The 23170-nt window shown below is 50.3% G+C and overlaps 2 protein-coding genes across 3 annotated transcripts in view; both read right to left on the reverse strand.

The window, feature by feature from the left end:
* Nucleotides 1–572: 572 nt before the first annotated feature.
* KLF11 (KLF transcription factor 11) lies at nt 573–7625 on the reverse strand. The gene is made up of 4 exons (XM_072332263.1): nt 7453–7625; nt 6033–6287; nt 3966–4959; nt 573–2161 (listed from the first exon to the last, which is right to left on the reverse strand). Exons 1-4 carry the CDS (start codon nt 7492–7494, stop codon nt 1836–1838), a joined length of 1617 nt encoding a protein of 538 aa, XP_072188364.1. The 5' UTR covers nt 7495–7625; the 3' UTR covers nt 573–1835.
* Nucleotides 7626–10072: 2447 nt separating this feature from the next.
* The window catches only part of GRHL1 (grainyhead like transcription factor 1), a 35549-nt gene continuing 22451 nt past the window's right edge, over nt 10073–23170 (reverse strand). For both annotated transcript variants that reach the window (XM_072332445.1, XM_072332444.1), the window contains exons 10-16: nt 19177–19264; nt 16880–17019; nt 15423–15460; nt 15240–15328; nt 13491–13576; nt 11736–11800; nt 10073–10771 (exon numbers count right to left, since the gene is read on the reverse strand). In XM_072332445.1, the coding sequence (XP_072188546.1) occupies nt 10657–10771; nt 11736–11800; nt 13491–13576; nt 15240–15328; nt 15423–15460; nt 16880–17019; nt 19177–19264 (621 nt within the window). In that variant the 3' untranslated portion in view covers nt 10073–10656. The remainder of the gene's footprint in view (nt 10772–11735; nt 11801–13490; nt 13577–15239; nt 15329–15422; nt 15461–16879; nt 17020–19176; nt 19265–23170) is intronic.

Raw genomic sequence — 23170 nt, forward strand, 5'->3', positions numbered from 1 at the left:
ACTTCGGTACACCCAGCACAACGCTCTCGTGTGGGCCAAAAACTTGTTGCCATTAATTATAACTACAGAGCTAAGTGTACAAAGAACGAGAGATTCAGCTTTCAAGTGAAAAAGGCCCCTGCTGATTTCAGGGGAGTGCTGAGATCAGCAAGTCTGTCTAAATGAGAACGGCACTTTGCCCACGCTGTGGGCTGTGTGTTTAAAACAAAGCCGTGCAGGATATCAGTGCATTCCTACATACCTGCATTTTACACAGCCAGCTAAAAAATAACAAGTCCTTGTCCAGCACTCAAATAAGATCAGTGCAGGAGCGGTTGAAGATAGGAATCCTGGAGGGTGAACACTTAGAAACACTTCCCAACAGGTGAGATTCAGCCAGCAAAACAGCAGCTGGCACCTCACAGCACACAGCACGCACGTACCCACCTGTCCAAGGGCTGCTGAGCCAGCTGGCCACAGGAGGGCTGTTGCATCTCACTGCTCACAGCGGGCCAGCACAGCACAGCGCTCTGCAGCCACCCATCTCACCCCTCAGACACATTTACACGTGGCGTGAAAGAAAATCCAGCCAAGAGGGAGAGCATCTGGTTTAATAGAAAAGGGTGATTTGATACAAAGTACTGTGGAGAAGTGTAAGGCCACGGGAAGAGCATCATCGAGCTGACAAAGGTGGCTGTTTCTTAAGACATGACTAGTATTTCTCCTGGTGCTTTGATGCAGGTCATCTAAAGCCTGGAGCAATTTTCTATGAGGTTCATCAGCATCCACAACGCGTAAACTTCATGTTATATTTCTCCTGCATTTAAAACAAAATGCAAACACAGGCCCAGCTAATTGCTCACAGGTTATCCTGCCATTTGTGCTACCTTCCAGTAGCCTTTAATACGCTGATTTTGCGGGGCTGAAAGTAAAGCATCGTTTTTAGTGTCAAAGCTGTTGAACAGTGTCTGCGCTTCTACATCCAGCAGAGCAGCCTGGCTCCCCGGTGCTTTGCTCAGCGGGGACCCAGGAACACACAGTGTGTCAAGCTTTCACTTACAGCAGTTACAACAGCTTCCACTTGCAAAGAGTATGAATTGCTGCAGTGCTGAGGATTCCAACACTCCATTTCTGAAAGTCATTCTAGCGTGGTTTTGTTGGGTTGGTTGTGAGCTCGTTTTTGTTTTGTTTATAAACAAAGATGGGCTTAGATCTCAGACTATCCAACATCCAACGGCAGCTGCACAAGGAGGGTCTAACAGCACCCACCTACTGCAGGACCAGAATGCAGAAGTGTGCCAATCCCCAGCACCGCATTTCCAGACATTACACGCTCACACGATGCTCCGAATGCATTTGTTTGGGCTTACAGCAAAGTAGCTTCCAAAGCCCCGGGTTTCATCCTGCACACCTCTACTAACGCAGGTCAAGTAAGCCTGCATACGAAGATCCAAAGGAATAAATACAAAATATATTTGGTATAGAAAACACTAGTATCAAAAATTAAAAATCACCCTGTTGCACTGTCCATCCGAATATTAACAGCAAGCAACACGTGTTGACTTGTTTAAACCTATTGACTTGTTTAAACCTATTGACTTGTTTAAACCCATCGCCAAAATCATTTCCAAAGAGTTCTGCCTTCCTGAAGTGCTGGTGATTGCATCCGCCCAAATATCCGACACACAAACAAACGGGATGAGGAAACGGCATCCATTCCTCCCCTAGCATTATTAACAGAGGACCTACAACGAAGGGAACCCAAGTATGTACAAACAAACACGCCGTGGGGGTGAAGAGGGCCGCTCTGTCAGTCCCGTCGTAGCCAGCAGAGCTCTTTGCGACTCGCAGAGGTTTCAAAGGAGGCGCTTTGTCCCGCCGCCCTGGCAGACAGCGGATGGCACAGGGATGAGCATGCTCACAGCGCCGCCGCTTTGCGCTTTCTCCGCCGTGGCCATTCTGTTCAGTTTGCCCAGCTCCGTCTGCCAGCTGGGGATCTTCTTGGTGGCCATGTGGCGGCGGGTGTGCTTCGTCAGGTGATCGCTGCGCATGAAGCGACGCTCGCACACGGGGCAGGCGAACTTCTTCTCTCCCGTGTGAGTTCTGCGGTGCCGCGACAGTTCGTCCGAGCGGGCAAACTTCTTGTCACAGCCTTCCCAGCTGCAGCTGAAGGGCTTTTCTCCTGCGGAACGTGAAGGAAAGAGAGCTCCCATTAAGCTGCGTCTTACCACAGAGCTGTGTCAGACCCTACCTCACAGAATCCGGCAGTTTCCCAGAACTGCCCGTGCGTGCAGCTACCGTTACCTTCAGTACAAGCTGAATTTGACTCGCAGAGCAAAAGCATCGGACTCTTTTCCCCTTACACATTCCCTTAAATGCTCTTTAATAGACTCCCTTTGTTTAAAGAAAAGCAACGTTAACTACAGATTTCACCAAACCCAAATCCCTGAGCCCATCCTTCCTACGTGGCCACAGCTCTGTGACCGCTACTCATCAGCAGCAAACGCTGCGGGTAAAAAGAAAACCTGGACTTCAAGCTCCCTGCAGCACTCCCTCCGTCCCATCGTGCTCAGGCGACCCACACACCCATGCAGCACATCAGACAGCCCACATGCCCAGAGACCCAGACTCCTACAGGAGCTCCGGATGCCAAGGAAGGAGAGCAGCCAGGAAGGCTTTCAACAGCAGTTTCTGGTGCTGGATGACTGCTTAACATTACACATTGTCCTAAACAATGCGATCTGCTGCCTGCAGCCCCCATAGACCTCAAGAAAAACAAGATAAACATCTACCCTTTACCATAAATCTGGGGAACTCTTTGGAGCAGAACAAAAAGTCCGGCAGAAAAGATGCAGCACAGCAGCTGCATTCTTACTGCAGATGGCAAGTGAAGCTCGGTGTGCACAATGCCCACATAGCTACTCAGTGAGTGGGATGAAGCAGGAAAAGCAAGATGCTGCTGCTCTGCCCACTGATGCTGAGAGTGATGGGACTGCGTGCTTCCCCAGCCACGGGTGCTCATCTTAACATCACAACAGACACGGCTTCCCTTGTGGATCAGCAGTGGTACGTGCCAAGGGAGAGGTTTGCTGCCACAGACCAGAAGCAGAACCACCATTCTGCCTCTGAGCTCCAGTTTACAAGGATTATCAGCTTCATGCAGAGCTTAAGCTCTGTTCTCATAGGAACTGTACAGACAAGCTGGCAAACTGGTGCACATCCTGCTATGGAACCACAGAGGGTGGTGGAAATAAGCAAAGGGGAAAAAAAATGTAGACATTTAGATGAGCTCTTCGTTATCAATCACCTGCTGTGCTTGTTCCTTAACATCAGAAACAGCCCCTGCCAAGAACTCAGCGTTTAGTTTTGACTTAACGGGATCTGAGAGTTGAAAAGAGAACAGGTAGAGCACACGTACACTGCCTCTATGCTAACCAGATGTTATGGAACAAATCACAGTGATTGCAACTAATTTACAATTACCTAACGTAAAACCGGTTACATTCCTGCAGGAGCTCTGCTTCCTAATGCTGTAGCCCAAAATCTTAACACACACCTATTTAGCCTGGCCTAAACTCGAGGGACTCTAATAGTAGTGGTATTGGTAGTATTGGAACGTTCCTTTTCTTTCATTCACATGCAAACTAAGAACAACTACCTGCACTGTGGACTGCTTACACCAGAGCCCTCCACGCTCAAAATAAAGGCTTGCGCAATTCACTGCAATCCAGTCCAGCTGGCAGAGTTCCACTCCAATCTAAACACATGCACGCAGAGGGCAAAGCTTTGCTCCAACTAAAGCATGTGAAACTCAACCAACGCTACGGGGTCGGCTGAGGTCTCAGAACAAAGTCTGTTTTGTTTTGCTTGCCCATGGAGAATGAGCATTCTTCTCCTCTCCCAGATGAGCACAAGATCCCTGACCACCTGCCCCTTCCCTTTCCCACCCGCTGCCACACACCCTTGAGCACCCCAACGTTACACACCAGTGTGGGTACGAAGGTGGGCTTTGAGGTGGGAGCTCTTGAAATAGGTTTTCTTGCACCCGGGGAAGATGCAAACATAATTCCTCCGTCTCGAAAAGTCCATCTGAGGGGCGCAGCTTTGACCAGAAGCGATGAACACGGGGGCAGGAGCAAGGGGCAGGAGCTTGGTGTTCCCAACAGTCATTACTGTTTGCGGGCACTGCGGCGTCGGTGCGACAGCAGTCTGTGGAAGAACCAACATGACGGTCCCCTGAGGCACAGAAGATCCCACGAGCACGGGCTGAGAAAGAGGAGCCGTCTGCGGTAAAATAGGTTTCATGGGAGCCGAGATGGTCGGAGCTGAAGGTTTGACATAGGCATTAATCACACCGCTTTGGCCACTCAATGGGATCATCTGACAGAGGACCTGGGGGCTTGACACAGGGACCGGTGTCACTGGGGTAGCTCTTGTTTGCAAGTCATCCTCGCAACTCTTTGGTAAGTGGGTCTGTGGAGAAACAGGTCGGAGTGGAAGCTGTGCCTTGCCGGGCACCACAGCAGCGCAGTCAGCCGCACACGGCTGGTGTACAGGGGAGGCCTTGTTGATTAAAGCATCGGCAGCACACGTGTCCTGTGGCAGGCTGGAATCTCTTCGCTCCTCAGCTCCATGCCGCTCCCCTGAAGCCCCGCAGCCCGAAGCTGCCTTTGCCTTCTCTTGCGCAGCAGCTCTGTGGTGGTAAGCAGAGCTGTCACCCGTGTGCCGTATGACGCTGGTCACCATGGCCCGGCAAGGCTGAGGGGCAGAGGCTTCCGCGAGGGCCGCCCTCTGCTCACACTGCGTCTCCACGCTCAGAACGGACGGCTTGGCTGCGGGAGTTGTGTTGGTGGTGGATGTGACCAAGCAGGCAGCCGTGTTTGCCATGACGGTCCTGGGCTTGGAGTAAGTGACCTGTGAGGGGAGCAGCACGGCGGCAGACATGTCCACAAAGTCGGGGCTGTGCGGAGGGGTCATGCACTGCAGGAAGAAAGCACTGTTACACAACGCTGCTCACGCACCGTTCTATACAGCCTGCAGTGCAAAAAGAAAATCACACCTGCTCCTCAGAACCTCGGAAACCGCTTCTTGGGGAAAGCAATTAAAGCCTGCATTGCCCCATCTGACGGTCATTCAGAACAGGCTCGGAAGTACACTAATTAATTAAAGGAAGGCAATGAGGCAGACTGCAGACCTACATGAAACGTTGCGTTCTACCCAGTGCGCTACACAAACCCTCTCATTTCTTCTCCCAGCGATGGGTGCAGATGTAAGAGGCCACGAGCTGACCACACAGACAGACAAGCAATAGACAGCGGTACTGTACCATGTGAGCATCCACGTTCCAGTAAGACTTCGATATTTTTATCTTTAATTTAATTATAAACGATACTTCAATAATGTAAGATCTTTAAATAACGGTTCCTCCAGCAGCTGCTGGCTATTCCCAAGATAAACACAAGTGGAACTGCTTTGCACCCCCCTCACCCACCCCTGTGCCTCCCTGCTGCTGCCACCTCTCCTCCCCCGCCTACACTGAAATCCCAAACCATGCCTGTCTGCTGGGCAGTTCAGAGCCCCAAACGGAGTGGCAGCAGGATAACAGAAGAGCCCCACCAGCCAGTTGCTGCATCATCTCAGCCTTCTCGTCTCTCCTATTCTCTTTCTGTGACATAAGTGCATGTTAAAAGCCAGCTGGCTGAAACAGGCCTTAGCCTTCTAAAACACAAATGACGGGCCCCTCTGAGATCCTCTCAAACATCCGACCACTGAAATAGCCTCCCTCTGTGCTGCTCCTGACAGCAGGAGCTTTACAGGAGACCAAACTCCCGTTTGCCATCCCACAAACAGCAGAAAAGCCCACACTGCTGCTTTGCCCGTACACCCGCAGCACGAGCCGAGTGCAAACAGGGCTGGGATGCAGCAGGCAGGTATCACACACATCACAGCAGGCAGGTATCACACACATCACAGCAGGCAGGTATCACACACATCACAGCAGGCAGGTATCACACACATCACACACTCTTACTCTGCAGTCACGCCTTCCTTACCAGCGTAGACAAATAATCCTTTGGTAACTCCGAAGTCGCCTCAGCGTGCATTGTGAAATCTCCAGGATCCGAGAAGGGTGTGAGAGGCCTTATCTTTAATATGTCACCTTTCTGCAATCTTTGCCCCCAGGAGCTCATACAAACAAGCGCCTCCACGGCTTCGATGTCATTCTGCTCCAAGGTGCTGCAGGTGGAGCGCTCGCTGTCGTGGCGCTGCCGCTCCCGGATGGACTCGTAGATATCCACAATGTCAACCTGGATGTAATCGCATTACTGCCTATTAGCACGAGTCAGAACACAAAGCTGACGCCACCCACACGCCGTCTGCTCACCACGAAGGTCAGCTGAAATGGATCCGTGCCTGCAGCGAGGCTTTTACCCATCGCCGCCGCTCTCACCCTCCCCCTGCCAGCTCGGCTCCCCACCCTCGTCTGCATACGAGCAAGAAGGGAAGAACTTCCAACCTTGTTTAGCCAAGGCTGCCTGCCGGCCCCAGAAGATGGCTGCTCATTAGCACTAATCTCATTGCCGGAGCATGTGGAAAACACACTTCATGCCGCCCGTACGACGCTCCCGGCCCTACATCTCCGCCCGCGGGTGCCACGCTTTGCAAAAGCGTTGCCGTCTTATTTTTGCACCCGGGAAAGCTGGCGGGGAGAAAGGAAGGCGAGCGGCTCGTGGAGCACAGCGGGGCCGCTTTGTGCTCGGGGCTTCCAAACACCGCGCTGAAAAACGCGTGGCACCGCGCAGGTGCCGGCTGTCCCGAAGGGCACCGAGCAGCGCTCGGACGATACGGAGCGACGCTACCGCCGGGCTTCCAAAGGCAAACGGCACAGGAGAAGGGTGTGCGGGGAGGAGACGCCCGCACGGCAGGCAACACCCGGCCTTCCTGCACAGGAAACCCCAACGTCACGGAGCTCCGGCCGCACGCGGGCTGCGCCGCTGGCTCCGTGCCCTGCCAGCAGCGGGACGGGCGGCACGGGGCAGAGCCCGCAGCCCCACCGCGGAGCGCCGCACAGCGAGGGGGGAGCTAAGGACGGCCCGCAGCCCGAGGGGAACCGCGCAGCCCGGCTGATGTCATCGGGGCTCCGGCGGCGCCGAGCTCCGGCAATGACTCACGTAGCGGGGCTCCGCGGTGCCGCCGCGATACGGATCCGTGACGGCGCCTCCGCCGCTCGGCCGGGCGGTTACTTCGCGCGGGGGAGCCGCGCAACGCCTCGCGGCCGGGACGCGTGTCCCCGCCTCACCCCGCCCGGCACGGACACGGCGGCGGCCGGGAAAGGGGACGACCGCGCGGCCGGGACGGAACCCCTCGGCTAACGGCGCCATCCCCTCGGCTAACGGCCCCGACCGCCCCCGTTCCCGCAGGTCCCGGCCGTTCCCCCGCCTCCCTCAGGGTAACGGTCCCCGCGTCGCTCACCGCATCTCCCATCTCCGGGCAGGGCGAACCGGAGCCGTGCATGGCGCGTCGGTGCGAGCGGGAAGGCGGCGGCAGGCGGCAGGCGGTAGGCAGCAGGGCGGCACAGAGCGCGGCACAGAGCGCGGCGGCAGCCGGCAGCGCCCCGCCCCTCCTTCCCCGCCCGCGGGGCCGGCACCGAGGATCCCGCGCGCCGCGAGCCGCCGAGAGCTCCGCGCGCCAGACGGCGCGGGCGGGGCGGCTGCCGTCCGCCAATCGGAGCGCGGCGAGAACCGCGCGCGGCCAACGGGAGGCGGCGCGCGGCGTGATGGCGGCGTGCGGGGGCGCCGCGGAGGGGATGGGCGGGGGGGGGGCGGCGCGTGGGCTTGGCCGGGGCGGCGAGATGGAAAGTGGGGGAAAGGTCGGCGGGGGGCGGGAAGGCGGCAGGGAATGCCCGGGGTGTGGCGGGGCGGGGCGGAACTGCGCGGCCCCTCGCGTGCGTGCCGCGCTGCACGTGGGACGCGGATGGGGGAGGGCGGGCGGGGCCGTGAGCGCACGGAGTACGGCCAACCACGCATCGGGACGGGCCGCCCGCTGCACGCCCGCGTCGAATAATGCCCGTTTCCTGCGCTCGCTGCGCGTTAGACTTGAGTCAGCGTTAGAAATGAACATATAAAATTTAATGGCTTGCTTTAAAATACGTTTTCAATTAAAAAACAGCAAGGCAAAAACCAAACAAATCAGTTCCGTAACACATACGTGAGGTTGCTGCTACAGTGAGAAGACCCGCGTCCCGGAGAGCATCAGAGGGAAACAATCAGCAGGTTTAGTTCACCGACTTCATTACACAGTACAAAAGAAATAACGGTTGTGACAACCCTACCCCTACAGAGACCCTAAACTACTTCCCTCACCCCAGACCGAGTTTCTGTAATACAACTTCCATTCTCAATACAGATGTGACAAGATACACGTATTCCATCTATCAGCCTTAAGAACTTCCCTTGTCGCAGTGCCCGTAACTCACAATGGAGGGCAGGCCGTGCCAGCTCCCTGCAGGCCGAGCAGGATGTTGGTGCGAGCAGGAGGGTGCGTGGTGCTGAGGGAGGGCAGGAGGAAGAGGATTGGTTGGCTGAGCATAAATCCCAGTCACCCAAGCCATAAAACGGCAACAAAATACATGGCGGGGGTAGGAACCTCGCCCCAGCACCAGGGCGGGATTAACTGCACCCGCAGCCGCCTGGGTGTGTGGTGCGGGCTGGCTCCGGGTTGCTCTGATGCCAAAGGCCGCAGCCCTCCCTGGGCGACCCTTGTCCACCTGCAACCTGAATTTCTGCAATGGAAGCCCACCACAAGGGCTGGGAGCGCATCCACACCTCTGCAGCTCTGCTCGCTCAGTCCTGAGCTCCTGGCAGGACGGCAGTGGGAAGGGCCGGCCCAAAGCAGGGCACTGTGCTGTGACCGAGGCTCCCTTGGTGCCCAGTGGGACAGCAGGCAAAGCTCAGGCGTTCTGCAGCCTGTGCTTCTGGTTGTACAACTCAGCGTGGAGTTTGTGTCCCCTTCCCAAACAGCAGCATGACACAGCCAGACACCGGGCTGCCGCTCTCTGATCGCTCAGGGGACACACGAACCATTCAGCAGAATCACGTCCTGCTTTGCCAGCCAGCTTCTCCAACCTATCCAGGTCAACCCAGGGCAATGCACGTTCAGCCCCCCTGGCTTTGTGCTGCCTCAGGACACTGCAGACCTCCCATTAATACAGACCAGCAGCACCGAGCGGCACCGCTCCCAGTGCTTCATGCCTGCTCACATCCCACCCTGCAGTGCAGGTGACTGCAGCCATTACTGCGTGCTTCTCCCTTGCTGCTAACCAGAGGGCACCTTTCCTTCCTAAGCTCAAAGGCACGATGAGTAAGCACTATGGAGCCTGCTGCAGAGGCTGGTTTTGGAGGTTTCTGGCAGCCAGGCCCAGGCCGACTGCTGCTACCAGCTGCCCTCATTGGTTCTCCCACCAGCTCAGTGCTGCATGACGCACGCCTGCAGCAATCAGCCCATCCCTGGCCGCAGTTCCCTGCTGCACCACCCAACGCCTCGCCAAGCACTTCCCCAGACTGAGCTGCCACCGCAGGACTTGGCAGAGGGCTGGGGAACCCCTAAGCATTCTGCCAGGCAGAAATCCGCCCCGCAGGAGACTTCCTCACCCCTCACAGTGAGGTTGCGAGGAACCTGAGAGTGCTCAGCTTCTCTTGGGGCACAGCCTCTCGGCCCAGCCCACCCTGCGGGCAGCAGGACACGCTGCTGCTCAGAGCCGGGACAGGCAGGAGACAGAGCTGCCAGCGCCTCGCTGGCCAGAGGGGTCGAGGAGAGCTGCTACCCTTCCCTCCACACAGGAAAATGCATGCTGAACAAGGTCTCTGCGCGTTCTACGAACGTACCCATGTGTGCTCACCTTTGGTGCATGTTAAGGCTTTGTCCTTTCCTTAAATAGCTACGTTAAATATCTGTTTTCCCTGTATATGGAATCCTTTTAGATGGGCTTCTTTGCATATATTCATGGTATATACACAAACACCATATTTTATATATATTATATATCACTTGTATGTACACATTTACAAACCTTCAAAAATATATTGCACTTATATACAACATAGCTTCATCTGATGAGAGTTCACACAGTTACTAAGGCGAGTTCTTCATAAGCAAGGCAGTATTACATTCCCCCCCCAGTGACACACGTGATTTCAGCAGCCTGCCCTGACAAAGAGTAAACATCGGGATGACTTTTCTCCGACCTGCACGCAATTCCTACCAGTCTCAGTCAGTAGTTTTGCAGCTCTACCTAACAGAAAACAGTCCAGTAAAACGCTCTTAGCTGATAACGGGCTCAATCGTGGGTACTGAATAGATAAATAAGACATCACCGCTCTAAAAGGCCACCTTCCAAGGGTTTCCCCTCCCTTATCTACTAGTCTTTTATACACGCTCTATTTAATTGCTGTTCTTTGCTCACGGGTTTCAAGTGCAAATAAGGTCATGAGCATTACAACGTTCTCTAGAAAGAACAGAGACACAAAGGTATCAAGCAAAAACACCTCTCTGATCCCCAGAACAAGTCAACACCTGACTTGCTCCTGGAGAAGGCGAGCAGTGCTTTACCCAACACACTACATTATGGGAAATGATCACTCGAGATCCGTGCTTCAAATCCACAGAGGATCCGTGATCTTAGATCTCAGTGAGAGTCAGCTTGTAAGATCCTCCAACTTCTTCAATCTGCAACTGGAAGGTATCTTCATTGGAATAGTGTTTCACAATGTTATCATCCATGTTGACCAGGATTCTGGAAAAATAAGATCAGGTGGGGAAATATTAGAGTCCTAAAGGCCAAAGCCTACAAAGGCACGCTCAAACCTCAGACTGTCCAGAGGTAAGCTAAGATTCCTGCACTGAACCTTCACCTGCCATAGCAAATCTAGCTGCTCTTATCACTCAGACCTGCCACCAAGGGTCGCAGCCAACACTTCCCAGCTGAAGGAAAGCATGAAGTGCAGCTCCTCAACTGGGAGGGAAGGAGAGCTCAGGAATGGCACAGATCCCATCAGATGCTGAACACGCTTTGGCAGCCTCGGGGCTCCGAACTGGTTTGTTTGACAGTTATAAATAATCAGCAGTTTTAAATCACCCCTGCAGAGCTCACAGTGAAGGTAATTCTGCTACAAAAGCACCACTACTGCTCGAAACTACATTGCAAAGGTGATTAAAGGACTTAACGTTCCTGGGCAGAGGGGCTTGGGGGGATGAAGCTAAGAAACTGAAGTGACTTTGGAGAAGGGCCAAGAAAATTACTAAAAGGAAAAATAAAGGCACGTTCATGAACTCAACTATGAACTCAAGGACTGTGGCCTTTGCAGGGAACGGGTTATTTCACAAGTGGAGCTCTCTGCAGTGTAACACACAGAAAGACCCAGGTTTAGTAACCGTAGCCAAATATAGACAGCGAGCACAGTAAACCATTCCATTTAGCATGGGTTCAAGTAGGTTCTTTGTCACTTGGGGCCTTTACACAAGTGGAACTCTTCTCTGGCATGATCAAGTCTGATTCAAATAGCAGCCGACTCGAAGCCCAACAACTTGCATTTCTAGAGCGAGTCCAACTGTTGAGCTCCACAGGACCTTTATGCTTTAGTGCTCTACGAGTTACACTGGAACAGGATTAGTTCAGGGCCTGACCACACACAACATCTGCATACACACAGAGCTGCCGTTCTCAGAGCTGCTCTAAGGATACATAGATACATACTCACCCTTTTTTACATTTCTTGAAGATTTTTCCTATTTTATCAAATGGAACATCGTACTTGTCAGATATCTAGAAGAAAAGAAAGAAAACACCTGTAAAGCAGGGAGGCTGCTAAGACTGCCCTTCACTTCAGTGCAAAACACTCAATTATGATCTGAACCCGGGCACTGATTCTTGATCTAGCAACTCCCTGCTGACTCAACAAAGAGCTACACAGAGAGAACAACAACACTGCGCCCCCTCTGGGCTCTCTGGTGTCTCACTGTATTGAAAGCCATTTTTATACTCGGTATCAGAGATCAGGTGGAAACTGCTCATCACAGTGGGTGATACAGGAAGAAAGCGCAACAAAGCAAAGAACTGTGTTAAAGACAAAGTGATCACAAATTCCTGCCTTCGCCATTTGAGTGTCCACAGCTCTAAGCGCGGCTCTTCATCATACAAAAACACAAAGGCAACCGTGTCTGATTTACTTTGGCAAATTGCTCTATTGCACCAACAGGAGCACCAGACCAATGTGTTCTTTCAGGGCACAAAAGCACGTGATGGGTCCAAACTGTATTTGTGAGCTTTTGATTTCCTGTGACACAACAGAGTGTCAGTGAAACAACAGAGATACAGCTTTACTTCAAGGCCACTGGATAAGGGAGGACCCCACTGCCTTCACTCCCTCCACCTGTCAGCCACTCTCCAGCCTGTGTGTGCTGGCAAAGCCTGTGTGCCCCATCACACAATAGCTCGAGCTGCTCTCACAATTACCCATCAATACAATTCTCTTCTGCCTCCTATTCCTCACCCACGTTTGCAGAGAACAGGCCAAGAACATCGTACTCTGAAGCACCATGGGCAGGAAAGGGTCTCGTGTTACAGAGCCATCTCTGGTCCCAAAGAGGGCTGCACAGCCAGGTATTGCCTTGTGAGGCCTCTGTCCTCCAAGCCTCCACGAGGCATTAGTCACAGAACGACAATCAGAAATGGCAATTCTGAGCTAGTGCCAAGCATTACATCATTCCCCAGAGTTAAGCTCTGTACTTCCCTCGCAGCATTAAAGCAGCAGGAGTAGTGGAAAGCTATTTTGGAAGTCAAGCACCAGAGTATAATTTCACGCTTGCGTGCAGAGCTGCATAGAACATTCAAAGCACATTGCTCTGTTCTAAGCTGGGGCTTAGAAAGAACTCCTCTCTGGAAGCCTGCAGTGTGGAAGGAACGCCCCCAAACAAGGCCTTCAGACAGAAATAAAGCCAAGCCACTGAACATGCTCTGGAAATTGCTCCACCTCCTAATTCAGCTCTTATCTCTGACACAAAGGACATTCCAAATGGGAGCCCACTGACTGTTTTTTCTCAAGGAAAAGACCTACAAACTGCTTGCTGCTGCCACGTGCCCAGAGCAGAACCTGCATAAAGAGTGAGCCCAGAGGTCTATCTTTCCAGCAGTGCCTAACAGTTTGCAACTCTTTGGCTCAGATTTTCAAGGAAGGTTAAGAAACACCTTCTTACACCCAGATCTCACGCGTGTGGAATAAGATGCTTAAACAGGAAGCTTCCAAAAGCCCCTTCAACAATGAACTGAAGCATTATTTACATTAATTTCCCCTTCACTGGAAGAGCATTGGCCCTCTGCATCATTTCCAGAAGCAGCAGAGATACACGGACACAACTGCAGTCAGCATTCTAAATCCTATGATTGTCCATCACACACTGACTGGGCCACTTGCTTTTTCTCAAGCAGGAGACTACAAAGCAGCCTTCATACTTACGGCTTCCATCAGGCCTTTCAGTGATGGTGTCTTTAACATAAGTGCATCAAAGACTTCCTCTGATTCTTTTCGGACATAAAGCAACACTGAAAAGCAAATCACAGACAGGAATTAACTGCACAGTCAATTCTCATGGCTAAATAAGGAGCAATACAGACTAAGGGACTGATACACCTACTATACTCTGAAGAGGTACGGCTAGGTTAGCTCACAAGGCACTCTTCATGCACAGAAATACTACGTGCTTACATGTCAAACGTCAGATTTTTCACTACCTGATATTTAATCCATGCTTTGAAAGAAAAGATTCCATTTAAAGCACAGAAAGGAAGGATGCAAAACATAGAGTTTTGAGAATCTAGCTCCCCTTCATATCTCCCAAATCACCAACCATAAGGTTTTTCACAATTAACCAACCTGACAGACGCCATCATATAATTATTTATTTGTACACTGCCCCTCTCCTCCTACACCATCTCATCTGCCTTCCCACTCCATGCCACATGTGAGGGATACCCACTCCACCTCAGCTGACACACACTGCAGGCTCTTTTTCCTGCTAGGAGGGGGACCAAAGAATAAGAAACCCAATTAGGTAAGTATCTCTAGCGTTCTCAAGCTAGCAGAGTCATTGTTTTTAACACCAGCCTCATTAAAAACTGCATTTAGGCTGAGGAATAAGCCGTAAGAGCAAAAAAGCTTGGACTTGAACGGCTTTGCTGCCTTTAATCCATCTTCTAATGACTAGGTATTGCAAGCTGGATTGTTTACAAGGGTTCATTAGCTACAATGCCTTTGACACACCTGCAATACAGTGCAATTACTGGTCTAAGATGACCAAGGTGAGCTAAGGACAGCACAACACATTGACTTCCTCTGCTAGAGGGAGATTCAGAACGAGAACTGTAGAAGAGAGCACAAACACTCTCAGTAACAGCACAGGTAGGACACCAGAGCAGTCAAAGTGCAGATAATCCCATGGGTCTCATTTTATTGCACACAGTCAAGAGAAACCAAGAGTTCACACTTCCTTTTATAAAATCCATCATGATTTTGAATTAGTTTACACAGACTACCAAAGTACAGCCCTATTCAGGTCAAACTTGCAAGGTGGCAAAGGTTAAACCTAACAAGTTTAACCTTCATCTTTTAATCCCTTAAGCTTTGTCACAGTCTTCACATACACAGCTGTCATCAGGCAGGCAATCCTCTATGCCTCCTCCACAAGGGATCTCATTTTCTTCCACCACACCACAGTAATTTCCAACTCCACAAAGTTCAAAGATAGAAAATAGGTTTAAGATAAGCAAAATATGCTCTCATTTTGTTCCCTAGTGGTGAACAGCCCATCTTCTAGCAGCATGGAAGATGCAATAATTTAATATCCAGAATCAAGTCTTGGCACTCAAATGTTAAGCTCCCACCAAAGAGTTTCTGGTATTTTTGTAATTGATTACCTGGTAAACTTCTTGCTCGAAGCATTGGCACACTGCTCAATGGCTCTGCACCTTTCCTTACACAAAACTCAAAAGCAGGCAGTGTCTGAGCTGCCAGAAAAACCCCCCAAAATTCTCCCATGGCAAAAAGATTTGTGAAACTGAACTGCAATCTGATACACACGTACTTTGTTATTTGTCAAAACCAGAAGGTCAGGATAAAGTGTATTGCAGAATAAAATCTCAGAGGCATCTCTCTACCCTGATGGACAAGCTCACTGATAACGCAGTCTTTGAAAGGAGAAAGTAATACCTCTTTTTGGTTCTTCCATTCTAGCCATTTTGTTTGGAGTAGCAATGAAGTCCTCTTCGCCGATGTAACCTCCTCTCTTCAGGTTGGAGCTGTCATTGATAGAGCAAAATGTTAGCCACAATTACAGGGACTTACCTCCTTCCCAAGGGCAAAGCTTCAGGAGTCTGAAAGCACAATTCTTACCTTTCACCTTCTAGCTCTTCAGAAGCAACAGGAAGAACCTTTTAAAACAAAGAAGAGATTTTCTTGAAATATGCAGAAAAACATACAGTGATTGAACTAGCTAGTGAGAGCCTCAAAGGGTTTTCTGTCCTCTGAGAAAACTACTTAGTGGTCTCAACTCCACAAAACAAAGTCACATGCTGACATACCATTTGGCTGGCATAACACGGCCCTGCCAGCAATATATTTCCCTTCAAGTGTTAACTGCTAACAGCAACTTTGCCATAGTTTTGTTTACACTGAAGAGTCACTGCAATTGAGCAGTTCTGCTGTATCCCACACAAGCAAACGTTCAACAGTGACAAGATTTTGTTCTAGCAGAGAGAACCCCTAAACCCATGGTAGGAAACACAGGGGAAAGGCAATTGGCTCACTTGTTTGGCTGACTCATAAGCACAGCAGTACAGGCTACAGGGGAAAAAGGGGCTGTCAAGAAGGGAGCCAGACATGCTACTGTTTACTACTACAAGTTAGATCCTTTGATCCAAGCAAAAAAACATCGCCTTCATTTTAATAAACAGATAATATTTCTGCTCAGGGTTGTGTAAACTTTACCCAGAACTGGAATTCATTTCCTCTTTATCTTTCAACTCTGTATCAAACAACACTTAGACTCAATCTTCCAAAAGCCAGTAAGTACCTTCTTTACCACTTTTCCTACAGAGAAAGGGAAGGATCTCAAATGCTAAGGACGGGAATGCACAAGAGCTAACTAGTTCTCTAAGCTAATGCAGTCTTTGAATAGTATTTAAAACTGCATCTGTTGTAGGATAAGGTACAGAAAAGTTCTTTGTGGATCCAAGTTTATTCTGATTCTCTGTTAGGAACTGAGGCAACTGTCTTAAAAGAGTACCGCTGATATTCTATTAGAGCATGCCACGACTCCAAACACAGCAAGACTGAAGAGTTTGAAATTTGGTTGCACTCATTTTTTCCCTTCCAGCTTCCTGTCAGCTGGGACTTTCCAGGAATGCTGAGGCAGGGTGCTCTGGCAGCAGATCACAGAGCCAACATGCTTGCCAGCTCCACAAAACAGCTTTTCACTCTGCAGCAGCAGCCTGCAGAAGCCTGAAGTCTACAGCAGCACAGCAAAAAGGCAGCAGACTTTACAAGAGAAAACCAGCCTGCGGTTCCTTCTGTGAACTCTCAGCTGGAAATGTTTTGGAAAAATCATTTCAGGTTCTTAACAACAGTAGCTCACAGCAAAATAATTTATTCAGAAAACATCCCCAGTTAAGTCCAGCCAACGCATCTAGGAGCAACGTCTCTTGCTCATGTAAGACTCAGCCTGTGTTTGTTTACAGCATCAGTGCAGACAGTCTGCTACTTCATATTTAGCACAAACACACAACATCCTAGGCTTCTTGCAAATACACCCCATAGCACTTCTCACCCTCACCCCCACAGGCTTCACTTACGTGAGCACCACGCTGCAGATTTGCAAAGTGAACATCAGGAATGAAGAGGACTGGCTGAGTGTCTAAATCCATGAAGGGCTTGAAGATAGTGATGTCCGTCCGCTTATGTGAGGGAAGCATTGGCACTTTGACATCAGAAACTGGAGAGAGACCAAAGGCTGGGTCAGAGGACAGTACAGACAGTGAGGATGGTGTAGGCAATAATGAGGCTGAAGCTTTCCTATATCGTTTAAAAGGCACACACGAGGCCGTTTGACCCTGTAGTTGGGATCAAGGGGAGAAGCTTCTGTAGTAGAGGAGTTTGAACCTGGGTTGTCTTGGGTGAGGGCCTGGACTCCAACAGAAGAGCAGAGAACAAATTCCATCTAAGTGAACTGTCTGACTCCATTTGAGTATTGAGCTGGGCTGCAGGGTGGTCTGACCACTAACCCCAACAGAAAAGCCCAGGTCTTCCATACACCAAGTGGAACAAAGAACAAAAGCTGTTTAAAGCCCCCCCCCCCCCCCTTCTGCCCAACCAATCCCCCACAAGGGGCTGCTGAATTTCCCCACACCACAACACCAGAAAGAAGAGAAAGAAGGAAACAGGCTGCCACCCACACAGCTGGGCACCTCTCCAAAGTCAGTACTAAAAAGCATGATCGCTCTGAAGAGATGTCCAAATCTGCTCACGAGTTGCATTTCCATTCTTCTCCATTTATGTTTTTCTTCCTCATTCACGCTGGTCACCCCCAGGCTGCCATCCCCCACCAGCACCATCTCCTACAGAGGACTTCAGCTCTCCCCACACACCAGTGAAGTGACACAAGGCGCCCACAAAAGTCAATTTGGGAGAGGGTGAAGCAGAAGGTGCCTCAAACTGCTGTTCCGATACGGTCGTGTCAGAACCACAGATTAACACTTAATTACCACCTGGAAACTCTTACACTTGGAGTCAAACCAACTGCAAGCAAAGCACTTCACCTCTCACGTCTCCGGTCAGAAATAAACACCTTTTGCCTTGTAAATCTGACTTTTCTAAGATTGTTTGATCCCTGTAAAATAACTGTTCTGACCAAAAGTCAACAAGTCTGCTGTTGCTGAGTCCGCATGCAAGAGGTATCAGTAACTCCAGAGGTGGCTACAACAGCTTATGCCTTCAGAGCAATTACAAACTCCTCACATAAAAACCAAACAGCGGTGCATTGTACTTTCCAGGAAATCCAAGGGCTCTCCAGGTTAAGTCCAAGCTTAGGAAATTCTCACTAGAAAGCAGCTTCTGTACAATCATGAGATCCTGGAAATCGGTACTGAAACTGAGTTCTCTCCTTCCAGCAATCTTTTCAGAGCCAAAGGGGCAAGTACATTTGTGAAATGCTAGTAGTGTGCTAAAGCTGCCTTCTACGTAGGGGCGAGAGAATCAAAACACATCCCTTCAACGTTTGCCCTTGAGCAAAAGGGTTCCCTCAGAGCACTATCTTCTTCTGAAGCAGCTCCAGCAGCCCGTACCTGCTGCGTCAGGAAAATCCTGCCCAACAAGCTGTGAGCTGCATGCTTGTCCAACCAGTTGGACTGTTAATAGCACGGCTCTGACAAGCAAGGGAAGAGCACACGCCCGCCCCATTAAATGGAGCATAGGGAGATGTGTTCTCTAAGCAGCTCTGTTAGCCAATAACAAGCCATCAGAGCACAGGATATGCTGCAGTCAAGATACACAAACCTCACCTGCTGTGGCTAAAAGGAAGATACTATACTCAGCAGGAGGCAGCTCCACAGGCTTTGTCTACTGAGAATGCTGAGATCTTCACATCACTCAGATGTATGGAAACCATTTCTACTGAAGATACTGAATAAGGATGGCTTCACACTGGAAGAGTGAGTGCAGAGCTGGGAGGCACAGACCCAAGCCTGCTACCATGTTGCTGCACAGCTGAAAGCACCTTCCAACATACATTAAAGCTGAAGTTTAAGATCAAGTTGGAAACGTTTAGAGCAGCTCCAGTTCTTATGGACACCTAAATGTACAGGGGCCGCAGCAGGTATCCAGCAGGTATCCAAACATCACACACACCTCACCACTTCAACTGCTGCTAAATGTGTACCAGAATCCTGTCTTGGACAGGAAAAAGCTATGTTAAGTCCTAAACGACTCAGTAATTGGTTCAATGCAATTAATGATCCATAAGAAACAGCTTAAAACAAAACCAACTCCACACGGAATATAAAAAAAAATTGACTTAAGAGTACTAGTACATCGATCATTTGTAGCCAAAATGAGATCTAATATTTAAAATACTCATGGAATATTTTCTACTTACAGGCATTCAACTGAGAGCTGGGGTCAGTGCACTTGCCTTTTCTTTTGCTCTGCTTTCGTTCTTCATCCCTGATCTTCCTTTCTGCTCCCTGCCAAGAGATTAAGGGAAGCAGAAGTGAGGAGGGTTTGTTAGTTCACTGTTTTTCAGGTGCAGAAGCAGAAACAGATTCTTCCAGAGCTGTGCTTGCAGAGGTCAGCTCCGGGGTACCTGAGTTGCAGTTCCACCTGCATGCCAACACCAAGATCATCCAACATTTACTTTCAAATCCTATCATCTAATGAACTCCAGCAACCACATGCAAGGTGCCATTACTTCCTCTTGTTTCAAATCAGATAGAAATAACGATTGTATGAAGCATGACAAGATAGACCTGAAGGGTTTGAAACACTAGAAACTTTCAAGTCCTCCCAGTTTAAGAGTTCACAAGGTATTCAGTAAGCACTGATCTGTAACATCAAACCACGCTTGTATCACCAAGTACAAGACACCTTCCTGCATGTTGCACCTGGAGTCAGCAGCAGCTATACAAGCCTCTATAAAGCTGTAGACATCCAGCGCTTTAAAGCAGGTATTATTTATTTCTTTCCTTTGCATCTGCACTGGGCTGTGGTAGGAGCCACAGAGACCAAGCTGAGTTGCTGCTCACAAAGCTCGTGGCACTTGGTGCGTGGGGACACACAGTTAAGGTAGATGCAGACAGCTAGAACAGAGAATCACTTTCCTTCCTTCAGCTCTGAACAGAATCCCACGTGACTGTGGGTTAGGGTAGGGATGTCACACAGCCAGCTGCAGGAAGCGACCAGCCCAAAGTAGCTACCCAAAATCCAGTTGGGGCGCTGCCATCAGACCACTGCCCCACATGGAGCACACAAGCTCTGCCTTCCTCTAAAACAGGCTAACAGTTATCTGTCCACACAGGAAACCATCGCTACTTCTTTCTAGCCCTGCAGAGCTGCCAGTAACACACCCACATCCTTGTGCAGAGCAGAGGACGAACAGATTAGCTACAGCAGACACAATATCAAAACAACACACAGCAGTAAGGTGGGAAATAGTACGTAACACACAGCATGTGGGAAAGGCAACAGCCTTCCTAACCTCACAGCAAATCCATACCCTATGGGCTATACCATGCTAACACCTGCAAGGTTGCAGCAGGCATGTCTGCACTACCAATTAAAAGGAAGATTCACCTACATATCTGCTGTGCACCAACACACACCCCTGCCAGCTGCAGGGACACAAGCAGTTTCAGGCAGCTGTTGTGATAAAAAGAAACAAGTTGCTAATGAAGGCAAGCCCACTGCTGGCTGCAGCTGGCCCCATAACACCAACAAAGGCTCCACCAGGACAGTGAGGACATCCATCCAAACTCCTGATGGACCCATCTGTGCTTCTGCCACCAGAAGTGTTGCAGCATCTCAGCTTGGCAACAGAAGTTGGTGGCAGAAAGCTCTGGCTCCAGCCCTGTGTTTTCTACCTTTCGTATGGAATTACTGAAGTTCTGCTCCTTAGACTTTACGCTATGGAACAGCACTGTCTTCAGCGTGAAGAATGTTCAGATCCACTGGCAGGATTTGTAAGTGCTTTGAGGAAACCTCCTTCGACCTCTCCGTTACTGCACGGTCAGAGCTCTGTTAGACAGTCAGCTGGGCTCTCCATGAGTCCCTGCATCACCTCAGCTGCTTCAACAACAGGCTTTTCTGGTTTGTCAGCTTGTTACAAGGAGCCAGGGGGAAGGAAAAAGAATAAAAATGACTTAGGATCTTGGAATCCCATATTCTGCAGCTATGGAGTAAGTACGCTCATAAGAAAAAGGTTTACCCAACTTCCTCACCAGCCTGAAATACAAGATTTCACACTCTTGCCAACATATTAGAGGCTGCAGGATTTTTCTCTGTTGTTTCTCCTCCCTCGTGTAACGGATTCTTGAGCTGTCAAAGGGAAGCTGTGCTCTGGAGAGCCGTCATTCCTCCCTCCTGCAGCAAAACACAACTTACACGATAAGCAACAGCTGCACAGGGAGAGGGCGCAAAGCTGTGACACAGTCAATATGGCACAGTCTTCAGGACACCGCTGGGCTGCCTTGCTCCTGCCTACGTGCCGGGTACAACAGACATGCTCTGAGGCATGCTCTAAGATGTCCCCAGCCCCTCTTGTTTAGGTAGGGCTCTGGCAGCCTGCCCACAATGTGGAGCAGCTGCCCAGTGGGACAGGCTCACCCCAGCCAGCAGCTGGGCATCCTGTCCACGTGCCTAGCATGTCCCCACATCTGACGGCGTGGCGAGGATGCTTAGCTGGTGGAGAAATGTTACTACAAGAGACTTCTACTCTCTTGTTTGTGGAAACTAGGGCAAAGGGATGTGGAGACGTGAGAGCAAAAGGGACGCTGAGCCAAAGGGGTCTAAAAACAGCACATCACTGTTGAGAGCCAGCTGGAGGCTTGAGCTGTGACCCATGGTGTGCGGGGGGGGGGGGACGGGACTGGAGAAATACCACTTCTCACAGGTCCTTGGGACTGACCCTTGGCATCTCTTGTCTCCTTGCTGTGAGGTTCATGAAACAGGTCAGAGAAGAAGAGATCTAATAGGAGAAGCTGCTCACTGCAGAAGCATTAGCAACTCTAGGAGGGATTTATTGGGCTGAGGCAGAGGTAGAAAGTGTTGTCCCCTCTCAGGCACTCTGTACCAGCACAGCCTGTACCCACCCAGCTGCATCACCTCTATGATCTCTTCTTTCAACAACATCTCACTGGTTTCTGCACCCCATAAAAACCCTCCCAATGGCAGCTCCTGAAGGACACCATCAGCAACAGTTTGTGAGAGCATGTTTTAATCATCCCTTGCCCACACAGCACTCAGCTGTGCCCCAGAGGTCCTCCTTTGGCAGACCACCCCCATCCCTGGTAGTCTAAGCTCTTCTGTGACAAGTCTGAACAAAGCCTGCACCACGACGCACTACAGAATGGCACCACTCTGTTCATGTTGCTTTGCTCAGCTCCTGAAGCCACATGGGAGATAAGATGCAATTCAAGCACAGCATCTTTGGGCTCTTTCCACACAGAGCGCTGAGGGCAGAAATGCCAGAAGAAACTCCATCTCACAGGCAGCAACCAAAAACCAGAACCAAGAAGCAGCAGATGTGAGATGTGAGGTCAGGCATGCCTTAGGTGAAACTGAGGGGGTCTACAGAGCTGTCCCAATTGTGCGGCCACAGCAGGGCTATTTTATGCTGTTTTTAATTCCCCCAAAAGATCTTCACAGTATAGAACTGGTTATGCAGGAAGAAAAGGGGTAACAGCACATCTGCAGGTAAAGGGTGGCAACAAACACAGTAAGGACAGGGATACGTGTGACTGGCAGTTATCTGCAGAGGAAGTAGCTCTGAGAACATTCATCAATTCCCCTGGAAGTTCAGAATCACCACAACAGTCTTCCCAGGAGGCACACGAAAGAAGACAACTAAGCAACTTTATACTGATAACTGCAAGTAGCTTCTCCAAATCAGGCAGGAAAGCAGAGAGGACTTCGTTACCAGTTACTTCATCAGGTTGAATACGAGGAAATATTTCTTCTTAGAGTGTTGAGGCAGTGGCACAGGCTGCCCAGGGAGGTGGTGGAGTCACCATCCCTGAAGGTGTTCAAGAACCATGGAGATGTGGCACTGAGGGATGTGGCTATAGGGGAAGGTGGGAATGGATCAGTGGGTGGATGAGATAAGTGGCCTTTTCCTAAGCCTGTCACTAAGATAAGTGGCCTTTTCCAACCTTAATGATTTTATGATTCTGTTTAAAAATGAACAATAAAACATGGCAGGGTTATTACCAGGGTGCTATTAGCAGGGGCAGACTAGAGCACTCCATAGATTTGGGGAGGTGATAGGGACAGTGAAAATGAAACAAGACACTCATTTTCCAGTTGCAGGTTAAAGAAAAACTGCACATGATGAGACCAATGCCTGCTAGCTCAGGCCTCCAGAGGGAAGGTGTGAGCCT

Source organism: Excalfactoria chinensis, chromosome 3 (assembly GCF_039878825.1).
Source record: "Excalfactoria chinensis isolate bCotChi1 chromosome 3, bCotChi1.hap2, whole genome shotgun sequence".
Classification (NCBI taxonomy): domain Eukaryota; kingdom Metazoa; phylum Chordata; class Aves; order Galliformes; family Phasianidae; genus Excalfactoria; species Excalfactoria chinensis.

Excerpts from the sequence above, each read along its gene's own strand:
- KLF11 (XM_072332263.1), bottom strand. The coding sequence starts at position 7,494 with ATGCACGGCTCCGGTTCGCCCTGCCCGGAGATGGGAGATGCG. Across the intron at positions 6,288-7,452 it reads GCCCGGAGATGGGAGATGCG|GTTGACATTGTGGATATCTA; the intron begins GTGAGCGACGCG and ends GATTACATCCAG. Across the intron at positions 2,162-3,965 it reads CCACCTTCGTACCCACACTG|GAGAAAAGCCCTTCAGCTGC; the intron begins GTGTGTAACGTT and ends CACGTTCCGCAG.